At 41.4% G+C, this 24,035-nt stretch overlaps 1 protein-coding gene across 1 annotated transcript in view; it reads right to left on the minus strand.

The window, feature by feature from the left end:
• Positions 1-24,035, minus strand: part of ERI3 (ERI1 exoribonuclease family member 3) — a 262,591-nt gene that overhangs the window by 103,803 nt on the left and 134,753 nt on the right. Inside the window, exon 8 of the mRNA XM_063428007.1 lies at positions 13,621-13,720. Within this exon, the coding sequence (XP_063284077.1) occupies positions 13,621-13,720 (100 nt within the window). The remainder of the gene's footprint in view (positions 1-13,620; positions 13,721-24,035) is intronic.

The following is a 24,035-nucleotide window of genomic DNA, read 5'->3' on the forward strand; positions in this document are numbered from 1 at the left end:
CTGTCTACTCTCCGAACATCCCATTAACCTCTTCGTTCAAAAAAAAGAAAAAAAGAAAAAACACAAGCTATTTCTCTCGTCTCTCTCCAAGGTCTAATTAATACTGTGCATTGGGAACAATATAACACTTTGACCTTCTACTATCTCCAGTCTAAATGAAGGCGCACGCAGAGGCAGAAAGGGGGGAACCTTAGGGTGCTGAACAAGCTTGTTCTCTTTCTGTTCATTACAAAGGGGTTAATGATCTACTGCCGGTACAGAATGGTTAACCCCTCTCCTATAAGGATTAAGATGGACAGTGTAAAACAATATCGGCCGCAGGCTTGTCAGCAAGAGACATACAGCATGTACTCAATACCCCTAGGAATGAACGAGACAGTATTGGGGCAGGAGATCCCTCTTATTACCTAAATCCTACTCTAGACTCTGCATGTATGGTGCAAAGCTTAGTTCTTTTTCACTGGCCAGGAATGTGAAATATTTTATAATTAATGGTTAATTAATCAATTAAGCCTGTTTTCTGTTTCATTAAGCAAAATGATTATGTCTCAGTAATACATATTAAGTATAACTGTTTAACAAGCAACTATGTTCAATGTGTGAGATTCTATCTGACACTGGGGATTAAATGTCCCAGTACTCTCCTATACTAGGGGGACAATGTTCCAGTACTCTCCTATACTAGGGGGATTAAATGTTCCAGTACTCTCCTATACTAGGGGGACAATGTTCCAGTACTCTCCAATACTAGGGGGATTAAATGTCCCAGTACTCTCCTATACTAGGGGGACAATGTTCCAGTACTCTCCAATACTAGGGGGATTAAATGTCCCAGTACTATCCTATACTAGGGGGACAATGTTCCAGTACTCTCCTATACTAGGGGGATTAAATGTTCCAGTACTCTCCTATACTAGGGGGACAATGTTCCAGTACTCTCCAATACTAGGGGGATTAAATGTCCCAGTACTCTCCTATACTAGGGGGACAATGTTCCAGTACTCTCCTATACTAGGGGGATTAAATGTTCCAGTACTATCCTATACTAGGGGGACAATGTTCCAGTACTCTCCTATACTAGGGGGATTAAATGTTCCAGTACTCTCCAATACTAGGGGGATTAAATGTTCCAGTACTCTCCAATACTAGGGGGATTAAATGTTCCAGTACTCTCCTATACTAGGGGGACAATGTTCCATTACTCTCCTATACTAGGGGGATTAAATGTTCCAGTACTCTCCTATACTAGGGGGACAATGTTCCAGTACTCTCCTATACTAGGGGGATTAAATGTTCCAGTACTCTCCTATACTAGGGGGACAATGTTCCAGTACTCTCCTATACTAGGGGGATTAAATGTTCCAGTACTCTCCTATACTAGGGGGACAATGTTCCAGTACTCTCTTATACTTGGGGGATTAAATGTTCCAGTACTATCCTATACTAGGGGGACAATGTTCCAGTACTCTCCTATACTAGGGGGATTAAATGTTCCAGTACTCTCCTATACTAGGGGGACAAAATGTTCCAGTACTCTCCTATAATAGGGGGACTAAATGTTCCAGTACTCTCCTATACTAGGGGGACTAAATGTTCCAGTACTCTCCTATACTAGGGGGACTAAATGTTCCAGTACTCTCCTATACTAGGGGGACTAAATGTTCCAGTACTATCCTATACTAGGGGGACTAAATGTTCCAGTACTATCCTATACTAGGGGGACTAAATGTTCCAGTACTCTCCTATACTAGGGGGACTAAATGTTCCAGTACTCTCCTATACTAGGGGGACTAAATGTTCCAGTACTCTCCTATACTAGTGGGACTAAATGTTCCCGTATTCTACTATACTAGTGGGACTAAAGGTTTCAGTACTCTCCCATACTAGGGGGATTAAATGTTCCAGTACTCTCCTATACTAGGGGAACTAAATGTTCCAGTACTCTCCTATATTAGGGGGACTAAAGGTTTCAGAAATCTCCTATATTAGGGGGACTAAAGGTCCCAGTACTCTCCTATACTAGGGGGACTAAAGGTTTCAGTACTCTCCTATACTAAGGGAACTAAAGGTTTCAGTACTCTCCTATACTAGGGGGACTAAATGTTCCAGTACTCTCCTATATTAGGTGGACTAAAGGGTCTAGTGCTCTCCTACTCCGAGACCAGAGAGTACAGCACTTTCCTACAATTGGGGAAAAATAAAAGTAAAAAAGGAAAGTGGCAACCAGAATATTTGGGGCCAAAATTCCTTTATTATAACAATATAAAATGAATAAAACAATCTCTAAACGCGTTTCGCCTTCAATAGGCTTCTTCTTAGAGATTGTTTTATTCATTTTATATTGTTATAATAAAGGAATTTTGGCCCCAAATATTCTGGTTGACACTTTCCTTTTTTACTTTTATTTTATTTTATTCTAAAGCCCGAGCTTTTCAAGAAGCCTATTAAAGGCGAAACACATTAAGAGATTGTTTTATTCATTTTATATTGTTATAATAAAGGAATATTGGACCCAAATATTCTGGTTGCCACTTTCCTTTTTTACTTTTATTTTATCTGATTCTAAAGCCTGACCTTTCCTGGATTTCATCATCCTAACAAAACGCCAAAAGAATCCTTAGGTGGGGATTATACCACCCAAACGTTATACACCGAGCAGTATAAGCCTGCTCAATATATTGTGAGTATATTTTATTTTATCTATACTCCAGTTATAGCAGTGAGCACTATATTTTTATATGTTTTATTCTCGGCTGGAACCATCGTTGGACTACTAAGCTGTTACTCCATATATCCTTGAGTGGGGATCATTCCACTTCACGTACTTCATACCAGAGCTGGATTTTAGCTCTGGAAATTGTGAGTACCGTATATACTCGAGTATAAGCCGAGTTTTTCAGCCCATTTTTTGGGCTGAAAAACCCCAACTCGGCTTATACTCGAGTCAGAGTCTGTATTATGGCAATTTGCATTGCCATAATACAGACTGGGGGGAGAGGGGGGCTGGCAGAGCTGTACTTACCTTTCCTGCAGCTCCTGTCAGCTCTCTCCTCCTCCGCGCCGTCCGTTCAGCACCTCGGTCAGCTCCCAGTGTAAGTCTCGCGAGAGCCGCGGCTCTCGCGAGATTTACACTGGGAGCTGACAGAAGAGCAGAACGGACGGCGCAGAGGAGGAGAGAGCTGACAGGAGCTGCAGGACAGGTAAGTACAGCTCTGCCAGCCCCCCTCTCCCCCCCACTGAACTGCCACTGGACCACCAGGGAAGGAGAGCCCCCCTCCCTGCCATATATCAAGCAGGGAGGGGGGACGAAAAAAAAAAATAATAAAATAAGAAATAAAATAATAAAAAAAAAATGAATAATAAAATAAAAAAGGGGTATAAGGACCACTATGGGAGGGGGGGGGTATAAGGACCACTATGGGAGGGAGGGGGTGGGTTAAGGACCACTATGGGAGGGAGGGGGGTATAAGGACCGCTATGGGAGGGAGGGGGGGTATAAGGACCACTATGGGAGGGAGGGGGGGGGGTAAGGACCACTATGGGAGGGAGGGGGGGTATAAGGGACCTATGGGAGGGGGGGGTATAAGGACCACTATGGGAGGGAGGGGGGGTATAAGGACCACTATGGGAGGGAGGGGGGTATAAGGACCACTATGGGAGGGAGGGGGGGTATAAGGACCACTATGGGAGGGAGGGGGGGTATAAGGACCACTATGGGAGGGGGTGGGATAAGGACCACTATGGGAGGGAGGGGGGGTATAAGGACCATTATGGGAGGGAGGGGGGGGTATATGGACCACTATGGGAGGGATGGGGGGGGATAAGGAACACTATGGGAGGGAGAAGGGGGATAAGGACCACTATGAGAGGGAGGGGGTGGGATAAGGACCACTATGGGAGGGGAGGGGGAAGTAAGGACCACTAGGGGAGGGGAGGGTAAGGACCACTAGGGGAGGGGTGAGTCAGGACCACTGGGGGGGGGAGTGAAGGAACACGGGGGTGGGGAGGTAAGGACCACTGAGGGAGGAGGAGGGGAAGTCAGGACATATGGGGGGGGGAGGGGGCGGCAACATTTTTTTTGCCTACGGCGGCAAATATCCTTGCACCGGCCCTGCACACACTGCACACACACACTGCATTCATGCACACACACACTGCATTCATGCACACACACACTGCACTCATACACACACGCTGCACTCATACACACACACATACGCACACACTGCATTCATTATACACACACTGTAAATAAATATTCAATTAATATATTTTTTTTAGGATCTAATTTTATTTAGAAATTTACCAGTAGCTGCTGCATTTCCCACCCTAGTCTTATACTCGAGTCAATAAGTTTTCCCAGTTTTTTGGGATAAAATTAGGGGCCTCGGCTTATATTCGGGTCGGCTTATACTCGAGTATATACGGTAATTCTTACACACCTTTTTATTTTATATACACCTATATATACCTCTTTCCCATATGACGTACTGAAAATACAAGTCTACATCTGAGACGAACTACTGCTGCTCTACAGGATTCTCCCCTATTTACTGTGGACTATTATCCTGGACTTTATCTGTAATTATTTAATGCATTTGTTTTATTTATTTTATGTATAAACTTCTGTATTAAAGGCGCACCCTTTCCTTTTGCTTTTTGTCTGTTCATACATTAATTATGTGTTCATTTGTGTATCATATTATTTCATGATTTACTAAACGAGCTGGACAATTCATGTCAGAAATGACTGGTTCAAACTAAACGCAGTACTACAGAGTTCTTACTTCAATGAAACAATGTGCTTTAAATCATTATAAAATGTACATTTTTCCTTTAGACCTGACAGCTGCAGAATTTGCTGAATTACGTGGTTGGTTGCTACTATTTAGGGGTTATGCAGAAATAAATAAACAAGCCTTCCCAAAAGTTCATAAATGAAAAGCTATGGAGAATATCACAAAGGATAAGAATATTGTCCTGAAAATTGATACGACTTTAATAAAAATAACAAATAGCCCTTGTAATAGTTAAACCAACATCTTGTCTACAAGAGCATAAACTGTCCGTAACATCATGTTGCAAGTACCCACCATCCCCACGTACATTGATTATGCAGCAATTGCTCACATTGTCATGCTGTACAGACAATAAATGAAAACATTGCCTTGGCTGTACTGGAAATCCTTTAAATGATATATTGGCCTCATTAAACTAAGAAGCTTAAAATGACCTAAGTCTAGTCTATTTTCTAGATCCCTGACATCTTGAGATCTCCCCTAAATGACTCTTCATCCACTTTTAAGAGGTGAAGAAGTGACCTGGGATATTCTGTTAGGGCTTACCTTATACGTCCTCCACAAGTAAACATCTAGGGTTTAAAAATGTATTTGTTGTTTTTTCCTTTTCCATAGACAAAAGGAAATGACAGCAAACACATTTTTCTTTTAGATAATCTGTCAGCAGATCTTAAAAAGGCCTGTGGTGGCTACTGTGCCTGTTTAAGCTTACAAATGTTATAGTGACCTGATCCTTTCTGCGTGAAGACAGGTCCAGCCATGTCCTCGATCCCCTTTGTAATTAAAAGTGACAGTGGTAGCAGCAAACAGAGAGCTCCTACCGTGCAGTGGTGGGAGCGGTGGCACAGACTTAAAACGCTCTGCCAATCAAGCCTCTGTATTCTTAATCGGTCAGTAAATAACTAAAATAACAATGTCCCTTTTACCAATGATCCACTCCACTAGAAGATGACTGTTTTGAAGACCTTTTAGTGTCAGATCACAACGGCCTGCTACCGACCCCAAGACATATACATGTACCCTAGAAGAAATAAAGTGGCCCCTGCTGTGGCCTGATGCTACGAGTGGTGTCCATGTGCATCCATCTCTCTCCTTTCAGGAAGAACAAATTGCTTTGAATGCATTTTTTTTCATCCATTTCTTTAATTTCTTCTCCAGCTGATGATGTCATCACCCATTACTCCTTTTCGGCTAAATGAATCTTGTACTTACATCATCTGGCTCTGACGTGCCAAAAAAATCTCCAAACTGCCGCAAAGGGAAGTAATGTCCAAATCCATCAATGGCTGCATCTACACAAGGAGTTTACCTCTCGTATTTTCATTATTAAATTGTCCCTGAAAATATTACAATGGCTTTGGAAAAAAAAATCACTCTGAACCAAAAACAGTTACTCTAACATTTCGACTGTCAGAAAGGCATAATAAATGTAATAGAAGCAAAGTGGGCAGATGAGGAGAGGTAAAATATACATGGGATAATGGCCAAAGCAGGGAAAAAATGTTTTTAATAATATTTCATACCTAATGATTGTAGCAGATAGTCTTTGGGCATTATTTTATTTATATTTTGTTTATGCACTCTGAGCTTTGTACACACACACAAAAAAAAAGGATTGGTTACCTGACAAATTAATTTGTTTCCATATGGTGGGCGGCCACAAGTTGTGACATATAGGATAAGGTCTCTCTCAATCAGGGGAGGTAAAACACCAAAAATTGTGTTTTACCTTACTATAACCCTAGCAAGCAGGGCATTTTAACCCCTTAAGGACCAAACTTCTGGAATAAAATGGAATCATGACATGTCACACATGTCATGTGTCCTTAAGGGGTTAAGCACAAAAGTGACGCCTCACAGGCTCTACTATCTGGGAGGAAATTAATTTGGATGGGAAGACACACATTCTGTTTCCTCTCTTGGAAGATGAGAAGTTGTGATATATGGGATCTTATAACCAAAAACCAGCAGGACATAAGGCCGCGTCAAAATGTAGGTTGGGTACAGACAATGACTCAAATGTCAACAACTGTCTGGACATCTTTCTGCCAAAACCATCAGGTATTAACCTTGCAGATTGTCCATAGAAACCTCAGGGTAAAAGGATCTACGAGGTAGCCACCACACTATAGAATGAGCAAAGATCTCATCTGGGGAAGGCTATCTAGTTCTCCAGATCATAGATTTAGCCAACTAGTGCGAGTGATGACTGAAGCCTTCTGACCCAAATGGGATCCAGAAATATGAACAAGCAAGGAAAAACACCACATCAAGTGCCTACTGGTCTTAACGTAATACTTAGTTCCACATAGGGATTATCAGGCATACGAAGAATCTCTTGATTGGAAACACATCCTCAATCTTTTTACTTCAACAAATCCACCTTCCATCATGACAGGCAGAAACAGTACTGATGATTCTAGAGGAAGGGCTAGAGAGGTAGGGGCACGCTGAAGCAGTGCATTGTGGGTGTTTCTACATAAATATGAAGTAGCATCACAGAAAAGCTGCTGAGATGACACAATGAAGCCATTGGTGCCCGATCTCCAGCAGGTACCTCAAGGTAAATTAACAAATGGAATCCTGTAGATTTGCATGAAGAGTAATGGGATATGGACTTTAACTGTTCAAAATGGGGACATCCATTGTCTGGTTCAGTTATCAGATACATGTTGACAGCTATCACGGCTGACTGACCAAACTACACGTGTGAATGTGTAACGGGTGGAAACAACACAAAACATCTAGACTAGGAAAGAACACTTTGTCTTTAAAGCAAGATGTGTCAATGCAAAATTCAAAACATGGATGTCACATGGGAACTTGATTGCCATGCCACGTTTCTGCATGTATATGGTAAAGATAGCCTTCTCTTGACCTGGTGGCGGTGTAAGTAAAAGCAGAGGGAACAGAAGACCTAGAAGAAACAAAGCTTTAAGCTACAGTTCCTTGTGATACAACGAACTTACAGTGTGAAACACTTCATAAGTCGGCGTTGCCACAGAACTCAATTTGAGGGGACGATATTACTCATTTCTTGGATACATTAACTGCATAAAGTATCAATTAAAGCATTGATTGCAGGAGTGCTGGGAACTCTTAGTGTGTAATGGGCTGTATCCTAAGCTGCAGAATGGAGGCAAGAGACACTCACAGATGCCTCGCACAGAGCTTTGGCTGACAAATGATTGATATTATGACTCAATTATAACTGGAACCCCCCATAACTGCCTCCAGAGGATGAAAGGCTGGGTCAAACAGGTCGGGATTTGAACCTATGACCAGGATTTTTAACGGAGATCTTCCAGGCAAAGCCCTGAGCCAGCATGGCAATCTCTCAGGCTATGAGCGACGATTTATTAACAGGGCTGGCTTAGCTACTCCACCACGAACAAGGCTGTTTGGCCATTTGTTGAGGATAAGCGGTTAATTTATAGGCCAAAGACCATTAAGATAATATCATAGTTACGGCTAACCCTTGGCTCTCCAACTGTTGTGCACCATCTTTTACGTGATATTTAGCCAGCAAAAAGGGCAGTACAATAGATGGAATCGCAAATATTACTTAACATGTTCTAACATTCGCAATGAAGGACAGAATCCATAGAAGAATGAATACCACTTTTTGTTTCACAATAAATGTATTGTAGTGTGTACATAGAGCATTTAAAGCAAACAGATACATTCTAACTGACTTACCATGTACAGGAGAGCGACCCATTCATCATCACATTTACAACGATCTTTCTGTCCTATATACATGTGCACACACACAAGCACACGTTTCTTTTCATTCATCCAGTAAGATCCTCCGCCCCCTTCTAAGTGGTTCATTTATACAGTAACCCTTGTTGGAGTCAGGCAAGCTGAGCCAGCCCGATTCCATCTAATTTTGGCTTGCTTGATTTTAATTATGTTAACGTAAAATGATGGTAACAGATTGCCTGCACTGGTGCAAATTGAGTTCAATATGACAGCTCCCTCAGGTAGGGTTACTTTGTATCAAACAATTAGATTTACATTACGTTAAACAAAACTCAGAAAGGGATGGCTGCACAGCACTGGGTAAAAATAGTTGGAAGTAACTTTTTGTAACCTTTTCATTTTAATAGTAGGACATTGATAATCTTACTTTCAGGTACTCATCTATAAACTGTGCAAATAGCTAAGAAATGACAGTTCCTCTTTCCTTCTTGCCAATGAAGGCTACTTTTCAGGGGTAAATAAAGAAGTGGAGGTAAGAACAAAACAAACATTGTGGGTGACAAAGCATCGGGTACACTTGGGTACCAACAAAGAATTTCTGTAAGAGTTTGTGGGCGCTTATAGTTGTATGCAGCAGTACAGCGCCGTAGCTTTGCCCAGTATATCCAACAAGGAATGTAAGCAAATATAAATTAAATAGATAACCATTAGTTGGAAGGCTTAAAGTGAACGGTTTAGCATCGCAGCCACTTCTGCTCATCGAATGATTATCATGCAAGGCGGCCATTAAAATCACGGTTCCTCAGTTGCCACCAAGAAAATGTGGCAATGTCTTTTCAATAATAAAGTGTTAACGGATCTTACAAACGTTTCATAAATACAGGCGTCCTGGGATAACTGAAAATTGTTAGGCTTCCTTACTCCTCATTATCAAGGTACGTTTATTTATTAAATTAGTTGTGAATAGAAAATAGAAAGCAAAAAGTTGACCAATGTCTAGTTTGACCTAACGTTTAGAATTAGGTTTAGGTTTTCAATCTGTTTTACCACACTTCTCAATTTAGTGAGTAAACCCTTGTAATGCAATGAGAAAGTAGCGAAAAATCAAATCACGAATTACAATTTGAGTTCAGAGTCTGTTTTCCAGCCAGCTCCTCCAGGGCTGTCCCCGCTCGCCAGTATAATAAATACTCGCTCAAAGCGGGAACCAAATTTTAATGCAGTGCCTGTCAATAACTCTCACAGAGCCATCCCTCAGAACGATCTTACTAATTAAATGCTGCTGAGATTTAAATAATTCATCTCCTTAACATCTATTGATCCAGGAGTTTTGTGGTTAGAGGCTGAGAATAAAATTAACCCCTTCAAGCATAACTAAATCAGACGTTATAGATTGGAGAATCATTGCCAGTCTTGCTATATGGAATGCGTCCAGCCGCACAGCGAACATTATAAACTATAAGCCTGCCTGAAAGAAACTCTCTTTATTCATACAGTCCCAGTCGTAGAGCAAATAACTGGACATGTTTATATAGTATAGTGAGTATAGTCTGCCGGAACGCTTTCCTCGATCCCAGATTTGCATTTTGAATAAATTATGTATGACGCATCATGGCAGTTAGCTGCAGTCCCCAGTGCGCAGAGAACATTTCAAAACAAATCTAGCCCTTCCCTTCACGGCTGGTTTATTCACAAAGCAAATGCCTCTTCTTTAGTATAGCATGGTTAACCATAAGTATTGGGTACTTTACTTGTGCATTCAGTTCAGAATACGTTGCTTTCACTTTAAAGAGACAGTTTAAGCCCCAAAACATAAGCTAAAGTCATCTTAATGGGGTGGTTTTGGTCCAAAGATCCCTTTCTCTGACAATGTAAAGACTGACAGCCACGAGAGCCACTTCCTGATTGAAAACCTTACAGGGCACTATAGGCACTCAGCTCATTGAAGTGGTCTGGGTGCAATGTAAAACGTTTAGAGAAACTGCAATGTTTATATTGTAGGTTTAAGACTATCAGACATCCATTAGAGGCGCTTCCTGCAGTTTCATGGAGTTTGACTCCATGAAACGACGATGGACGTCCTCATGCAAGTTCAGCATGTTGACGTCGGGTGGAGGTGGAGCCTGAGCCAGCGTCAAGGGACGTCGGCTCTGGAATCAGGTAAATGTTAAAATAATTATTTTTTACCGTTTATACGCCCAGTGGTGTGAGGGGTGGGCATGCATGGGCAGAGGGACACTATAGTGTTAGGATTACAGTTTTGTATTTCTAGCACTATAGTGTTCCTTTCAATTTTAGAAGGTCTTTACATTCAGTGTCATCACACACAGCACAATGACAATTAATGCCACTAATGTTTTCTTTGATTTAGTGCTCCGTTAGGCAGTACATGGCAATTTCCAAGCATTCGTTGTAGGTCTCCTTAAGAAGCATTGCATTAGATCAAGATTAATAGTAATAGTAAAAGGTGTATGTACATAGTCTGTTCTGGTGCAAGTGCTTTATGTGTGAAGAGTGTGACCCCTTTTTTCATTTTATAAAAAAGTACAGATTTCAGTTGGCACATTTATAAATCAGACAGCCGGTCAAAGACATAACTAGAAACCACGGGGCTCCGGTGCAAAAATTGCCCTGCCCTCCCCCCTCATACGTCCCCGCCCCCGATACATCCACCCCCAACCCCATACGTCCCCCTCCTCCCCCCACACACTCGCAGACAAACATATACACACGCAGACACACACACACATACATACATGTAGACACACACATACACACATATACATACATACAGACACACAAATACACACACAGAGATCCATACACACAGACACACACACAGAGATCCATACACACAGATACACATACACACACACACACATACATACAAACACATGCAGACATACACACAGATACATACATACAGACAGACAGACACATAGACACACACACAGATATACTAATACAGACATTCTCTATCACACACAAAACAATTTAGTGACTTACCTGGGGTCCAATGGCTGTCTCATGCTGATGGGAGTCAGAGCACCCACTCTGACTCCCTCCTCTCCTCCTGCGTGGCACTCTGTTGGCTGGGAGGAAGTGACGGCTTCCTCCCAGCTCTGACATCATCACTAGGGCGTGGCCGCTCTTAAAGCGTTGCAGCGCTGACCGGGCACTAGGAAATCCATTGCCATAGGGTGGCCCAATGGGCCCTTCAATGCAGCCCAAGCTTTTTTTCCGCGCGGCCAGGGCCACACCAAAATGCTGGCGGGCACCACGGTCGCCCTGTCGACCCCTGCGACTGGGTCCCCTGGAATGACGGGCCCGGTCGCAGCTGCGACCCCTGCGACCGCGGTACTTCCGCCAGTGCAACCGGTCCTCTTACTTCCAAGTTTGATTAAGCTAGTTAAGCTAAACTCAAGGGGGAGCAACTGCCCAGAACACCTGCCTTACAAAGACTTCTCATTGAGCTTCATTGGGAAGTCTGTGATTGGACAGACACAGAAAGTCTGGGCGGGTTAGTAGGAGAGGGCTTGCAAAGGCTGCAGACAAGAAATCTTCAGATTTTGCATGTGCTTTTTAGATTTGAACCCCAAATGTTTTTATTGGGGGCATATCTACGTAATGGTAATTTTTTATGCATTTAATTAATTTTTATTGGGCAGTGAGTAAAGGCTTTTTTTAAATCTAAAACAGTGAAATAACACATCCAACTTATATATATATATAGGTATTTTTAAAATGAGAATGTCCCTTTAATTGTCCTATAGACTGTAAGCTCGTTTGAGAACCTATCGTTCCTGTAAGTTTTCTTGTTATTGTCCTATTTATAGTTAAAAATAAAAAAAAGATTCCAAAACCCAAACATACCAATATTTTGCACATAGTAATGGTTTCTTATATAATTTAGGGCCCACTCCTCTACCTCTACCTCTACTATAACAAGCCCACTAACTCCATAAGCATACCAAACGGCAAGCCCTGGCACAACTGAGAAGTTACAAAAGGTTATTTATTATTATTATTATTATTATTATAGGAAACCATAAAAAAATCCCAAACATTTTTGTAAAAGTAAAAAGTTATATTAAAAAAAAAGAAAAGAAAGAAAAACCAGCCTTACAATACATAAATATAAACACAAGCATAAAAGCGTGGATTTGAGAAGCGCCCTCATCTAGCATCAACGATGAATCGAATCATGAACTAGTGCTTGCACCCAGTCAGACACTCCTGGCATTGTGGATGGTCTCCGTTTGCCGTTGCGGGTGGCACTCTGCAGCCAGGCAAACTGCGTTCTAAGCCTCTGGAGATAGCTCTGAAACTCTATCATCTGGTGCCAATATTTACCTACGTATTGGAATGCTGGATCCTATTAATTGAATTTACTGGGCTTTGCCAGCTAGAGGGGCACTAACATTTCTAAAATCTTTCACACTAAACAGATAGAACTATCAGACTCCATCTATGTATCGCTGTGAGACACAAAATGTTCTGAAAAATGGAAATGCATAAAAAAATCCCCTCAAATATATTTCCAACTTTAAGAGAAAACTACAAAACAGAACAACATCGAAGATCACATATAACTTGTACAACAAGCGTCAAACAGGCGCAGTCATGGCACAGCCAAGGCTTACAGAATATCTATGCTGATACCATGTACAACTGACTGAATCTGGTGTGGATTTCTATGTTTCAATTGGGTTTTTTTTTCACATGTTTGTTAAATAAATGGTTAAGCGTAAATATAATATTCCAAATTCTGGGAACTGACCGTTTCCTTTTGCGTTTTTTATCATTGAACTTGCAGTCTGTATCACAATATCTAAATGCAGTTTCTTTAGAGAATACGAAGAGGCACGCTCGTGACTATTTTTAAATCAGTCATTGCAGCATTTCACAAGTTTCTATCACATACAGGAAGGCACAGCATTAATATTATATTCAAAAATATAATCTTTAATTTAATAACAAAAATCTTACACAATTATTTTTAGACTGTCACTAAAAGTGCCGATGTGTACTATCCTATGGGGGCTTTAAAAAGGATAGATGTCTATATTAAAAAGGGTACACATGCCACAAGAAGGTGGACAGACGGAGAGCTTACCTATCCCGCTGTGGGGTCTACCTATGTGCTGCAGGCTCAGCCCCTTGTTCATATCTAGGAGTCCATTCTTAGGCCAGGTGCCTATGGCAAAGCTGTAAGCCTGAAAAACATAAAAACGGATACAATGATAAAACATTTCAGATTCTATCATATTATTATTAAATGAATACAACCCTGCGAAAAAAAAGGTTTAGCACTTAAATAGATACACGGTGGTTTTAGATCTTTAATTTAAATTAAATAAGTTTTCAACAAGCTTTCTACCTAATTGTGGGGATTAGTTGTTCGTGCACACAAATCAATGCTAGCATGGTCTCGCAGCTGGTAAAATGAGTGCAGCAATGCAGCGGGACTGTACTTCCAGGTCCAGGCCACTCGGTAGGTATGCTGCATTATGGCAATGTTTCTTGTAAGCTAATAGCTGTGTGATTGAACTGTAATATGCATTCTGTGCAGATCTAGATAAGATCTGTATTAAAGACATGCTCGAATCTGTGGAAGAAGGGTTGCCCTAATCAATATTTGACTGGCAGTGCACCGGTTATAAAACCGTCCCAACAACACCAAAAATAAAAACAGATTACTTTCAATTGGTATTTCCTATTGTTTTGTGACAAATCTTAAAAAAATAATTTCAAAGTACAGTCGGAAAGTATGTCATTTTTTACAGACACTCCTAAATCAGTTGTTGATCTGGCAGGCTTTCCCTTATGCAGCATATCGTCTAACGTAGGAACTATCTGGGTTCCCAGAATCTCAGAGCTTGTAAGATAATTGCCAACAAGCCCACTGAAATATCTTTTCCCCTGGGCAGAGGTAGCATCAATAGCCTCTTCAACCCCCTGTCATGACTGCCAGTAAAAAAATTACCCCTGCCCGGTACAGAGGCAAATCACCCCTTTCCAGTCCAAATCAAACCATGGTGGCATTGCCACACAATTCACTGCCACCAATTTCATTATTGCAGGGATTAGGAACGGCGATGGTAAAACCACTGGATGAGATGAATAAATAAAAGTTAATTACAATGTCAATTGAAATAATCATTTTATCTAGGTGTGACTATTCCTTTAATATCCTCGTAGATCAGGAACATTTGATCTAATAGCGTCATGTAACTCCTCAAGTGCCTCCTCACTATTAAGATTATATCTGGCATTTTGACAGCCACCTCGATTCTTCTGATTGATCGTAATAAAATCACTGTATTTATGCGTCTCCAGAGGGTGATACGTTAAATGTGACACGTAGAGGCCCGCAGTTTCCCAATCTACGTCTCACTCATTTCCTTCAATTCCTTTTCCTTGCTGGGTTTAATTCGCTTCACGGTGGGCTAATGTGCTTGGCGCCTAAAGGAAGGCCAGATCAGGCACACAGCACAGATATCTGTACCTACTAATGCAATTAATGCAGGAATCCTTATGTAAGGTAACACTTTTTATTGTATGGATACCCATATCGCACGGTATAGATACCCATATCGCACGGTAGCTTCCACTATATCTTATAGCTGCAAGCTGGGCGCTATATCAGCTTTCGACCCTTTACCTATTTAACAGATATAACGGTGGAACAAACATGGCAGACCTCAGCGCTAGTATTTTCTCATTATGACTTAATATCTCGTCCTACAGGAGCAGACAACAGGATGGGGGAGGTGGAGCCACAAGCCCAAAGCAGATCCTAAAACTTGCTGTTTATTAACTCAGGAGATTTACAGGATTGTACCTGATATAATAAATAACAGACTTATACTGAAATGTTTTGTGATGGAATGCCTGTATATTGCAGTGTCCCTTTAGCAGTCTTACAGAATGCACGTATTGCAGTGTCTCTCACAGAATGCACGTATTGCAGCGTCTCTCACAGAATGCACGTATTGCAGTGTCTCTCACAGAATGCACGTATTGCAGTGTCTCTTACAGAATGCACGTATTGCAGTGTCTCTTACAGAATGCACGTATTGCAGTGTCTCTTACAGAATGCACGTATTGCAGTGTCTCTCACGGAATGCACGTATTGCAGTGTCTCTTACAGAATGCACGTATTGCGGTGTCTCTCACAGAATGCACGTATTGCAGTGTCTCTTACAGAATGCACGTATTGCAGCGTCTCTCACAGAATGCACGTATTGCAGTGTCTCTTACAGAATGCACGTATTGCAGTGTCTCTCACAGAATGCACGTATTGCAGTGTCTCTTACAGAATGCACGTATTGCAGTGTCTCTTACAGAATGCACGTATTGCAGTGTCTCTCACGGAATGCACGTATTGCAGTGTCTCTTACAGAATGCACGTATTGCAGTGTCTCTCACAGAATGCACGTATTGCAGTGTCTCTTACAGAATGCACGTATTGCAGCGTCTCTCACAGAATGCACGTATTGCAGTGTCTCTTACAGAATGCACGTATTGCAGTGTCTCTCACAGAATGCACGTATTGCAGTGTCTCTCACAGAATGCACGTATTGCAGTGTCTCTCACAGAATGCACGTATTGCAGTGTCTCTCACAGAATGCACGTATTGCAGTGCCTCTCACAGAATGCACGTATTGCAGTGCCTCTCACAGAATGCACGTATTGCAGTGTCTCTCACAGAATGCACGTATTGCAGTTTCTCTCACAGAATGCACGTATTGCAGCGTCTCTCACAGAATGCACGTATTGCAGTGTCTCTCACAGAATGCACGCATTGCAGTGTCTCTCACGGAATGCACGCATTGCAGTGTCTCTCACGGAATGCACGCATTGCAGTGTCTCTCACGGAATGCACGTATTGCAGTGTCTCTCACAGAATGCACGTATTGCAGTGTCTCTCACGGAATGCACGTATTGCAGTGTCTCTCACAGAATGCACGTATTGCAGTGTCTCTCACAGAATGCACGTATTGCAGTGTCTCTCACGGAATGCACGTATTGCAGTGTCTCTCACAGAATGCACGTATTGCAGCGCCTCTCACAGAATGCACGTATTGCAGCGTCTCTCACAGAATGCACGTATTGCAGTGTCTCTCACGGAATGCACGTATTGCAGTGTCTCTCACGGAATGCACGTATTGCAGTGTCTCTCACAGAATGCACGTATTGCAGTGTCTCTCACGGAATGCACGTATTGCAGTGTCTCTCACAGAATGCACGTATTGCAGTGTCTCTCACAGAATGCACGTATTGCAGTGTCTCTCACAGAATGCACATATTGCAGTGTCTCTCACAGAATGCACGTATTGCAGTGTCTCTCACAGAATGCACATATTGCAGTGTCTCTTACAGAATGCACGTATTGCAGTGTCTCTTACAGAATGCACATATTGCAGTGTCTCTCACGGAATGCACATATTGCAGTGTCTCTCACGGAATGCACGTATTGCAGTGTCTCTCACAGAATGCACATATTGCAGTGTCTCTCACAGAATGCACGTATTGCAGTGTCTCTTACAGAATGCACGTATTGCGGTGTCTCTCACAGAATGCACGTATTGCAGTGTCTCTCACAGAATGCACATATTGCAGTGTCTCTCACAGAATGCACGTATTGCAGCGTCTCTCACAGAATGCACGTATTGCAGTGTCTCTCACAGAATGCACATATTGCAGTGTCTCTCACGGAATGCACGTATTGCAGTGTCTCTCACAGAATGCACATATTGCAGTGTCTCTCACAGAATGCACGTATTGCAGTGTCTCTTACAGAATGCACGTATTGCGGTGTCTCTCACAGAATGCACGTATTGCAGTGTCTCTCACAGAATGCACATATTGCAGTGTCTCTCACAGAATGCACGTATTGCAGCGTCTCTCACAGAATGCACGTATTGCAGCGTCTCTCACAGAATGCACGTATTGCAGTGTCTCTCACAGAATGCACGTATTGCAGTGTCTCTCACAGAATGCACGTATTGCAGTGTCTCTTACAGAATGCACATATTGCAGTGTCTCTTACAGAATGCATGTATTGCAGTGTCTCTCACAGAATGCACGTATTGCAGTGTCTCTTACAGAATGCATGTATTGCAGTGTCTCTCACAGAATGCACGTATTGCAGTGTCTCTTACAGAATGCATGTATTGCAGTGTCTCTCACAGAATGCACGTATTGCAGTGTCCCTTTAACACTGTCTTACACAATGCACGAGTGGACCAGCACTGCTCTGACCATTAAAGTGTCTCCTAAAGTATCTTTCAGTGGGTTTTTTTTAACATGCGTTTGGAATAGCCGCTAAATACACTTTTATGCTGCTCACGGCAGAACCCATCTAAGTATATGTACAAGCATTGTTAAACAGAACAAATCATAAAGCAAAATAAATGAAAGAAAAAAACTATGAGATGAAAAGCAAGCTGCCAGGAAATCATTATATTTTATAGTTTACAGTTAGATTGTTATTTTTTTTCCCTTTTAATTGTGTCACTCCCCAAGTAAAGCTTTGAAATGTTAATACGATTTAATTAAACCTGGCAGTGCCAGTAGATTGTCTCTATATATGTGTATTAAAAACAAAAAAATGAGAAGAGGGATTGCTAGATAGAGTATTAGGTTGTCTGTTGATTGGCTGAAGAGACTCTTATAATTTATAACTTAATAATGCAATATTTCCTGTCTCTTAGCTTCCTTTTAGCACATAATTAAGTGCTAGTGTACGTAACCATCCTCTGCAGCCATCTCTCTCCCTTCTTAGCCAAACACACTGCTCTGCGGATAATTAATAGATAACAGTGTTAATCCTATCGGGAGATGATTAGCAATTAAAACTCCTAATTAAGTCTGTGCATAATTCACTGAAATTACAGTTTATGTACACAAAGGAGAGTTTGTTTGCTTTTGTCTGCCCTTGTACAAATATGTGTTGATATCTTTATTGTTCATTATTTTTCCCCAAGCCAGGATCTCAGTCTGTTTTACATCAGGGTTGCGATACACAATTTCGGTGTGATGGCGGAGCAGATGTTCTGGCTGGGAAGCCAAGGGTATCAGTGGCAAATGAACACTTCTTATATGTCTGTCAATAAAGTCGTGTAAAACATTTTATTATGGATTAATTTATTTGTGATACAATCACCTAATACAATGGAGGCTAACCTCGACAGTCTAAATGCTGGGGAACAACAATTTGACCTATAGAGAGCAATGATTATTTATTTTTTATTTTTTAAATCTTTCAGGATCCATGTTAGTCAAATCCATTGTTGGCCCCAAATGGGTAAATGTGGCTACAGCCACATTCTGGGTCCACATTTTCTGTAATCACAGTTTAAGAAAGCTTGAATCTACCTGCTGACACTAGGTGGAGGGCACACGGAGAATATCGATACAAGGAGGTTCCCCCGCTGGCGGCACATTTAAATACATGAACTAAAACCAGTAGACACCGATATGTCGACATACAAGATCAATTAATATATAATAATTATAATAAGTAGTTTTATAGCACTTGTGAGACGTAAAGCACTTTGCTGCTGTACCTAGAGGACCCAGAAATTGGAAAGACAATAAAAAAGAAACAAACAATGGTCATAGAAGGAGCAATGGTGTGTATAGATCTCTGGCAGACAATTCAGTGAATTCTGACATAAAAGTTAAGTCTTGGTTAATGTTTCTTTGGGGGGGAAGGTCTCCAGTAGCTCTAAAGGGCACTTTTTGTGTACTCATAATACTAAAGGAAAGCAATAGCATGAGATGGTATTAAGGTAACACAAATGTTTGCAAGAAGGGCATACCCCACCTGTTTAAATATCTCTCGAGGGCAGTCAAAGCACAATAATCATTACAGCCCCTTGCGGTGATTATGGTGCTAGTAGACTATAGGCACTGTCCCTAGTTCCACATTAAATCACTTCTAAGACATTTGACTAAAACCAGTGCTTCCAAGGGCCCAGTGGCCCACCACAAGTGATGTATTGCTAATGCAAAATATATGCTTATACAGTAGCAATATCAATTGTGCCCATATTTGGAAATCAGCTGAGGCAGTCAGTCTAACACTAAGCAGGGTTTAATAATGATGGTTAAAGTATATTCTTCATTTAATGTGCAGCCAGTGGGAGAATATTGAACAGTATTAAATTGCCTAAATGGGGAATTTTGTTCAGTAGCCTTGATGCTGAATTTTGGCCCATCTGAAGTGACTGTTAGAGCAGTGTAACTGGGAACCCAGTCAGACCACCTTGGCAGTAAGTGTCCTTGTGCAAGACACCAAAAGATTTATATCCACCTATCTCAAATCCTCATCGATTTTAGGCTTGTTTGAGCAGGGCCTTATTTCCCTGGATATATTTACTCTTCCTATAATTGTATAGCCCAGAATACAGTAGGAACAGGTGATTTATGCTGGCTGTTTCTCAGATAAAAAGTGGTCGATTTTTCCACTGCAGAAATCTAGGGTTAAAAAGAACATTAAAATAATACACCAAAACATAACACTCCAACTACGCTTGTAGCTCTGAATTTCAATGGCCCGGCCAGACTCGGGACCAGAAGTTTTCATACAGTTACTTGTCTGCTGCTATATCTCCACCATTATAGTTCTCTGTCTATAGTCATCCCTGTCCCTTCTTATCGCTATTTCTCTGTCAATCTATCATTATATCTCTGCTTGTCAATCTATCGTTCAATCCCTGTCCGTCTGTCTTTCGTCATATCTGTCTATGACTAACATTCCTGGTAGTAACTGGGGTAAAGCTTCCAAGTGTCCTACATATCTTTAGTGGCTAAGTATTAATAGGTGGAGCATCTCCATGTATTTCTACCTTGTCTATCTGTCTGCATATCAATAAACAGATAGATAGACAAACAGACAGAAAGACAGATCTGTCTATGAACATGTGCAGGAAGAAAATGTGAGAAGTTGCAATGTACCTGAGATCTTACCGTGAGCCTCATACTGTAATATGAGTTACAGGACATGTACTAAGATACGAGCTTGGATATGCTGTTGATGGCAAGGCTGAACATGGTGCCGCCTGGCAATGCAATACTGGCACTTGAAGTTAATTCAGCTAAAAGATGATACTAACTCTTTCAGTACAGGGAATGCATGAAGTGTCTCACTGCACACGGCTTATGTATGTTTTAGTAAAACACTCAAGGTCATCCTTTAGTAGAATCAGCGTGTGCAAGCTCGCCCGGCATCCAGCGGATGGCCCCACGAATGAAGGTCAAGTAGGCCCATGTTATGCATATTCAAAGCTGCCTGCAGAATCGATTGGCTTTTAATTGTTTTTTCCTTGGTTTTGGAAGGAAGTGCCACCGGCATTGATCAGTTGGAGACGAGTCCGTTCCCACTTTAAGTGCGATAAGGAGAAGGAGGGTGTGGAATGATGATAGCAAAAGATAATCAGCAACGAGGTGGGAAAATAAATCCTTAGAGTGCAGCACTGTATATTAACCACGCAGCCACACAACAGCGTGTGAGAAAGACATACAAGGGAATTACGCTGCTGATCTGGGATTGTCGGTCACAAGGCATTTGTGTAAGAAAAGGCCCAGTGATATAAATCATTAATGCACGTATTTTCACAAGCCCCCTGACTGGGGTAAAATTCCGAAGTGATAATCAATAGCTTTGAATAGTTTCATTTATTGTTAAACGCATTTTCATACGAAGGATAATTGCCGTGTTCCACAGACGAGGAAAGATCTTACAGGTTAACTAAGCAGCAGGTTAACAACTCTCGTGAAGCTTTGTGTCTCCGGTAAGAACCAAATGCAATTAAATTAGGTGGAGAGCCCCTACATGATGTGATCAGCTGGTAACTGTGTCTGTTGGTTCATCAATAGCCAACATGTATCCCAAAGTGTTGCTGAGTATTCTTTATTTAGAGGGACGTATATTTTTATATACAAACACATTCTATACACTGCTCTGCGTGTAGAACACCGTTGGCAGAGATCTTATCTGTGTGCTTTATTGCATATTGCTCTCCTATCCCTACTACATGCCTTGCAGAGCTTCCATTTCACAGACACCAATTCCTTTTTTTAAATGTCTTCCTTTAGTCAGATTGTAGCGTGTTTGCATAGCCAATCCCTCGGTAATGGGATAATAATTTCAGCAAAATTAATAACTTTCTTGAATATTTCTCATTTTTAATTTAAACAGGCTCCGTTTATCTTCTATTTCATTACAAAGTGTACTGATCAACGTTTGATTCTATTTGTCTTTATGAATCAATTTTTTGGCTTTTCCCCCCAGAGATCACTCTTTTCCCATACAATCTTATTCAGAGTCTAGCAGGGGTGGTGGGGGGGCACTGGAATGGTGATCTTATGATAAAATGTTTTTTTTCTTCCTTCATCCCTTGAAACCAAATCCCGACAAAAGTAGAAAATACAAGTAGGAAAAATGGAACTTTTAACACCATCATTTTTTGGCACAATGCAGTACCTACTTTTCAACCCCCACCCCACACCAAATAAAATGAATTGATCCTTTTCTAAAATAACTCACACAAGAGGGGTGAGAGAAAAGAAACAGCAACAATAAATGGCCAGAAATTCCACTTATCGGGGCAAATAATGAAATAACAATCTCCTCCATCAGCCTCGGAAAATGCAGCCGTGATTTAAGGTTAGAGGCAGCGGAGGAAAGAGAAGAGCAGAGGATGAAACATAATGTGTGTTTACTCATGCAAAGAAAAAAATATTTAAGTGATGTCGAGGCGGGAGATTGCTATAACTAGTGAAGAATAACACAGTGTGCCTTTCTGTCACACCAGCCCGGAATTTCAGTAATAGATTCTCAGCCTGACACTCTATTCGATTCGAAGGTGATCCTGCTTTATCCCAACACATCAAATATTAAACACTTGCATTAGCCGATCTGCCGTCGCATTCCCACAGCTTATACTGCTTTCTTTATTTTATTCATCCTGCCCGGCTTCACTCACTCTAATATTCTCAATGTTATCTAAACATGCCTTAATACACTTGGGCGCTTATCAATTTTCTTTTGTAAAGAGAGTAAGCTGGAGAGGGGGCGGGATGGAGGATGGGGGGAGGGTACTTAAAAAAGTATTAGGTTTTTTTTATTTCTGATTATTATTATTCCTGTTGTTACACTGCCGCTTTTCCCCCATTTTTGTGCATGGAAAGCTTAGAGAGAAACATAGAGGTGCTGGGATCGGGAGGGGAGGGGAGAAAGGAAACAGACAGGCTAAGTTGACGGATGCTTTTCAACAAGGGCAGTCTAGCTTGTCAAAGCCTGAGTGGGAGATGAATTGGCATATCTATTCAGGCTGCCTCTGGATGTCATGCAGTACAGTTTAATATTCCCAGATAAAGCACACCGAGCTATCACTACTGTGACACCACAGTTATTTGTTCCTCCTTTTCTCCCTGTTTCCCCCTTCCCGTGAGCGCCACAAAGCTGTACATCAGTGAGCTGCTTAATGTAATATGCCCCTCTATGCGGGAACATCATATTGAAAGCGTTACCTAATTATGTAATTGCTAGTCGTAGATTATGATGCAATGGATAAACAGCGAAAATAAGCTGACAACCTACACCTCTAAAACAGAAAATATAAAAAAGGAAAAAAAAGTTTGGCTTGCGGAGCTGACAATCTATTCTAGCCTACGAAGAATGGTTGTATTAAATTAAAGTGGCCCATGATCATATTGTAGCACTGTTTATTTATTTTTATTTTTTTTTACAAAGCTCTGCTTCTATAATGTGGATGATGATATCTGTCACCAGAGCAAAAAACAGCTTAGTTAAATAACTACCTTTTAGCGTAAAAAGTGAAAGTCCTTGATTTTAGCGCTCTCTTGAAAGACAGGTAATGGAGTTTCTGTTTGTCAGTGAAAATGGACATGTTCCGCACAATCATTGCTGCTTGAAAGCCGGGCGTTTAAAAGTCCCATAAGGATGCATTTTAACTGAAGACGTTTGCCTTCCATTGGGTAAATTTACAGAGTAACAAAGCAAACCACATGAAAAGCAATTATACGATATATCATTCTTTGACCAGGGAGGTATCTTTCTGTGAAGCTAAGTGGGGTTTGCAACGAGACAGACGAACCCTGGCACTTCAACTGTGTGAAATAAATCCGTGGCACTGATCTTGCTGCAGTGATAGGCTGGCTGAGAATGATGAGTGCAGGTGCCAGAAGCCGTTCTGTAAGTTGCTTTGAGCAGACCCTACCTCTTTCTCCTGTATGTAAACTTGTCACAATTTCTATATGCATTGCATAGCTCTATTAATACGAATAGTGTGATAGATGTATCTTTAAACCTCCGTATGCCAAGCACTGAGTTCCGGTAAACTTACTCCTCCAAAACACTAACACTCCTACCTACGCACCAACATCTCCAACAAGTCCCCAATTAGGACCATCTTGTCAATCCATACTCCCGGGTAGTAGGACATACCTATTTATTAGCCTTGCATGCAAGACGAAATCTAGCTTATCAAGAGGCAC

Source organism: Pelobates fuscus, chromosome 7 (genome assembly GCF_036172605.1).
Source record: "Pelobates fuscus isolate aPelFus1 chromosome 7, aPelFus1.pri, whole genome shotgun sequence".
Lineage (NCBI taxonomy): Eukaryota > Metazoa > Chordata > Amphibia > Anura > Pelobatidae > Pelobates > Pelobates fuscus.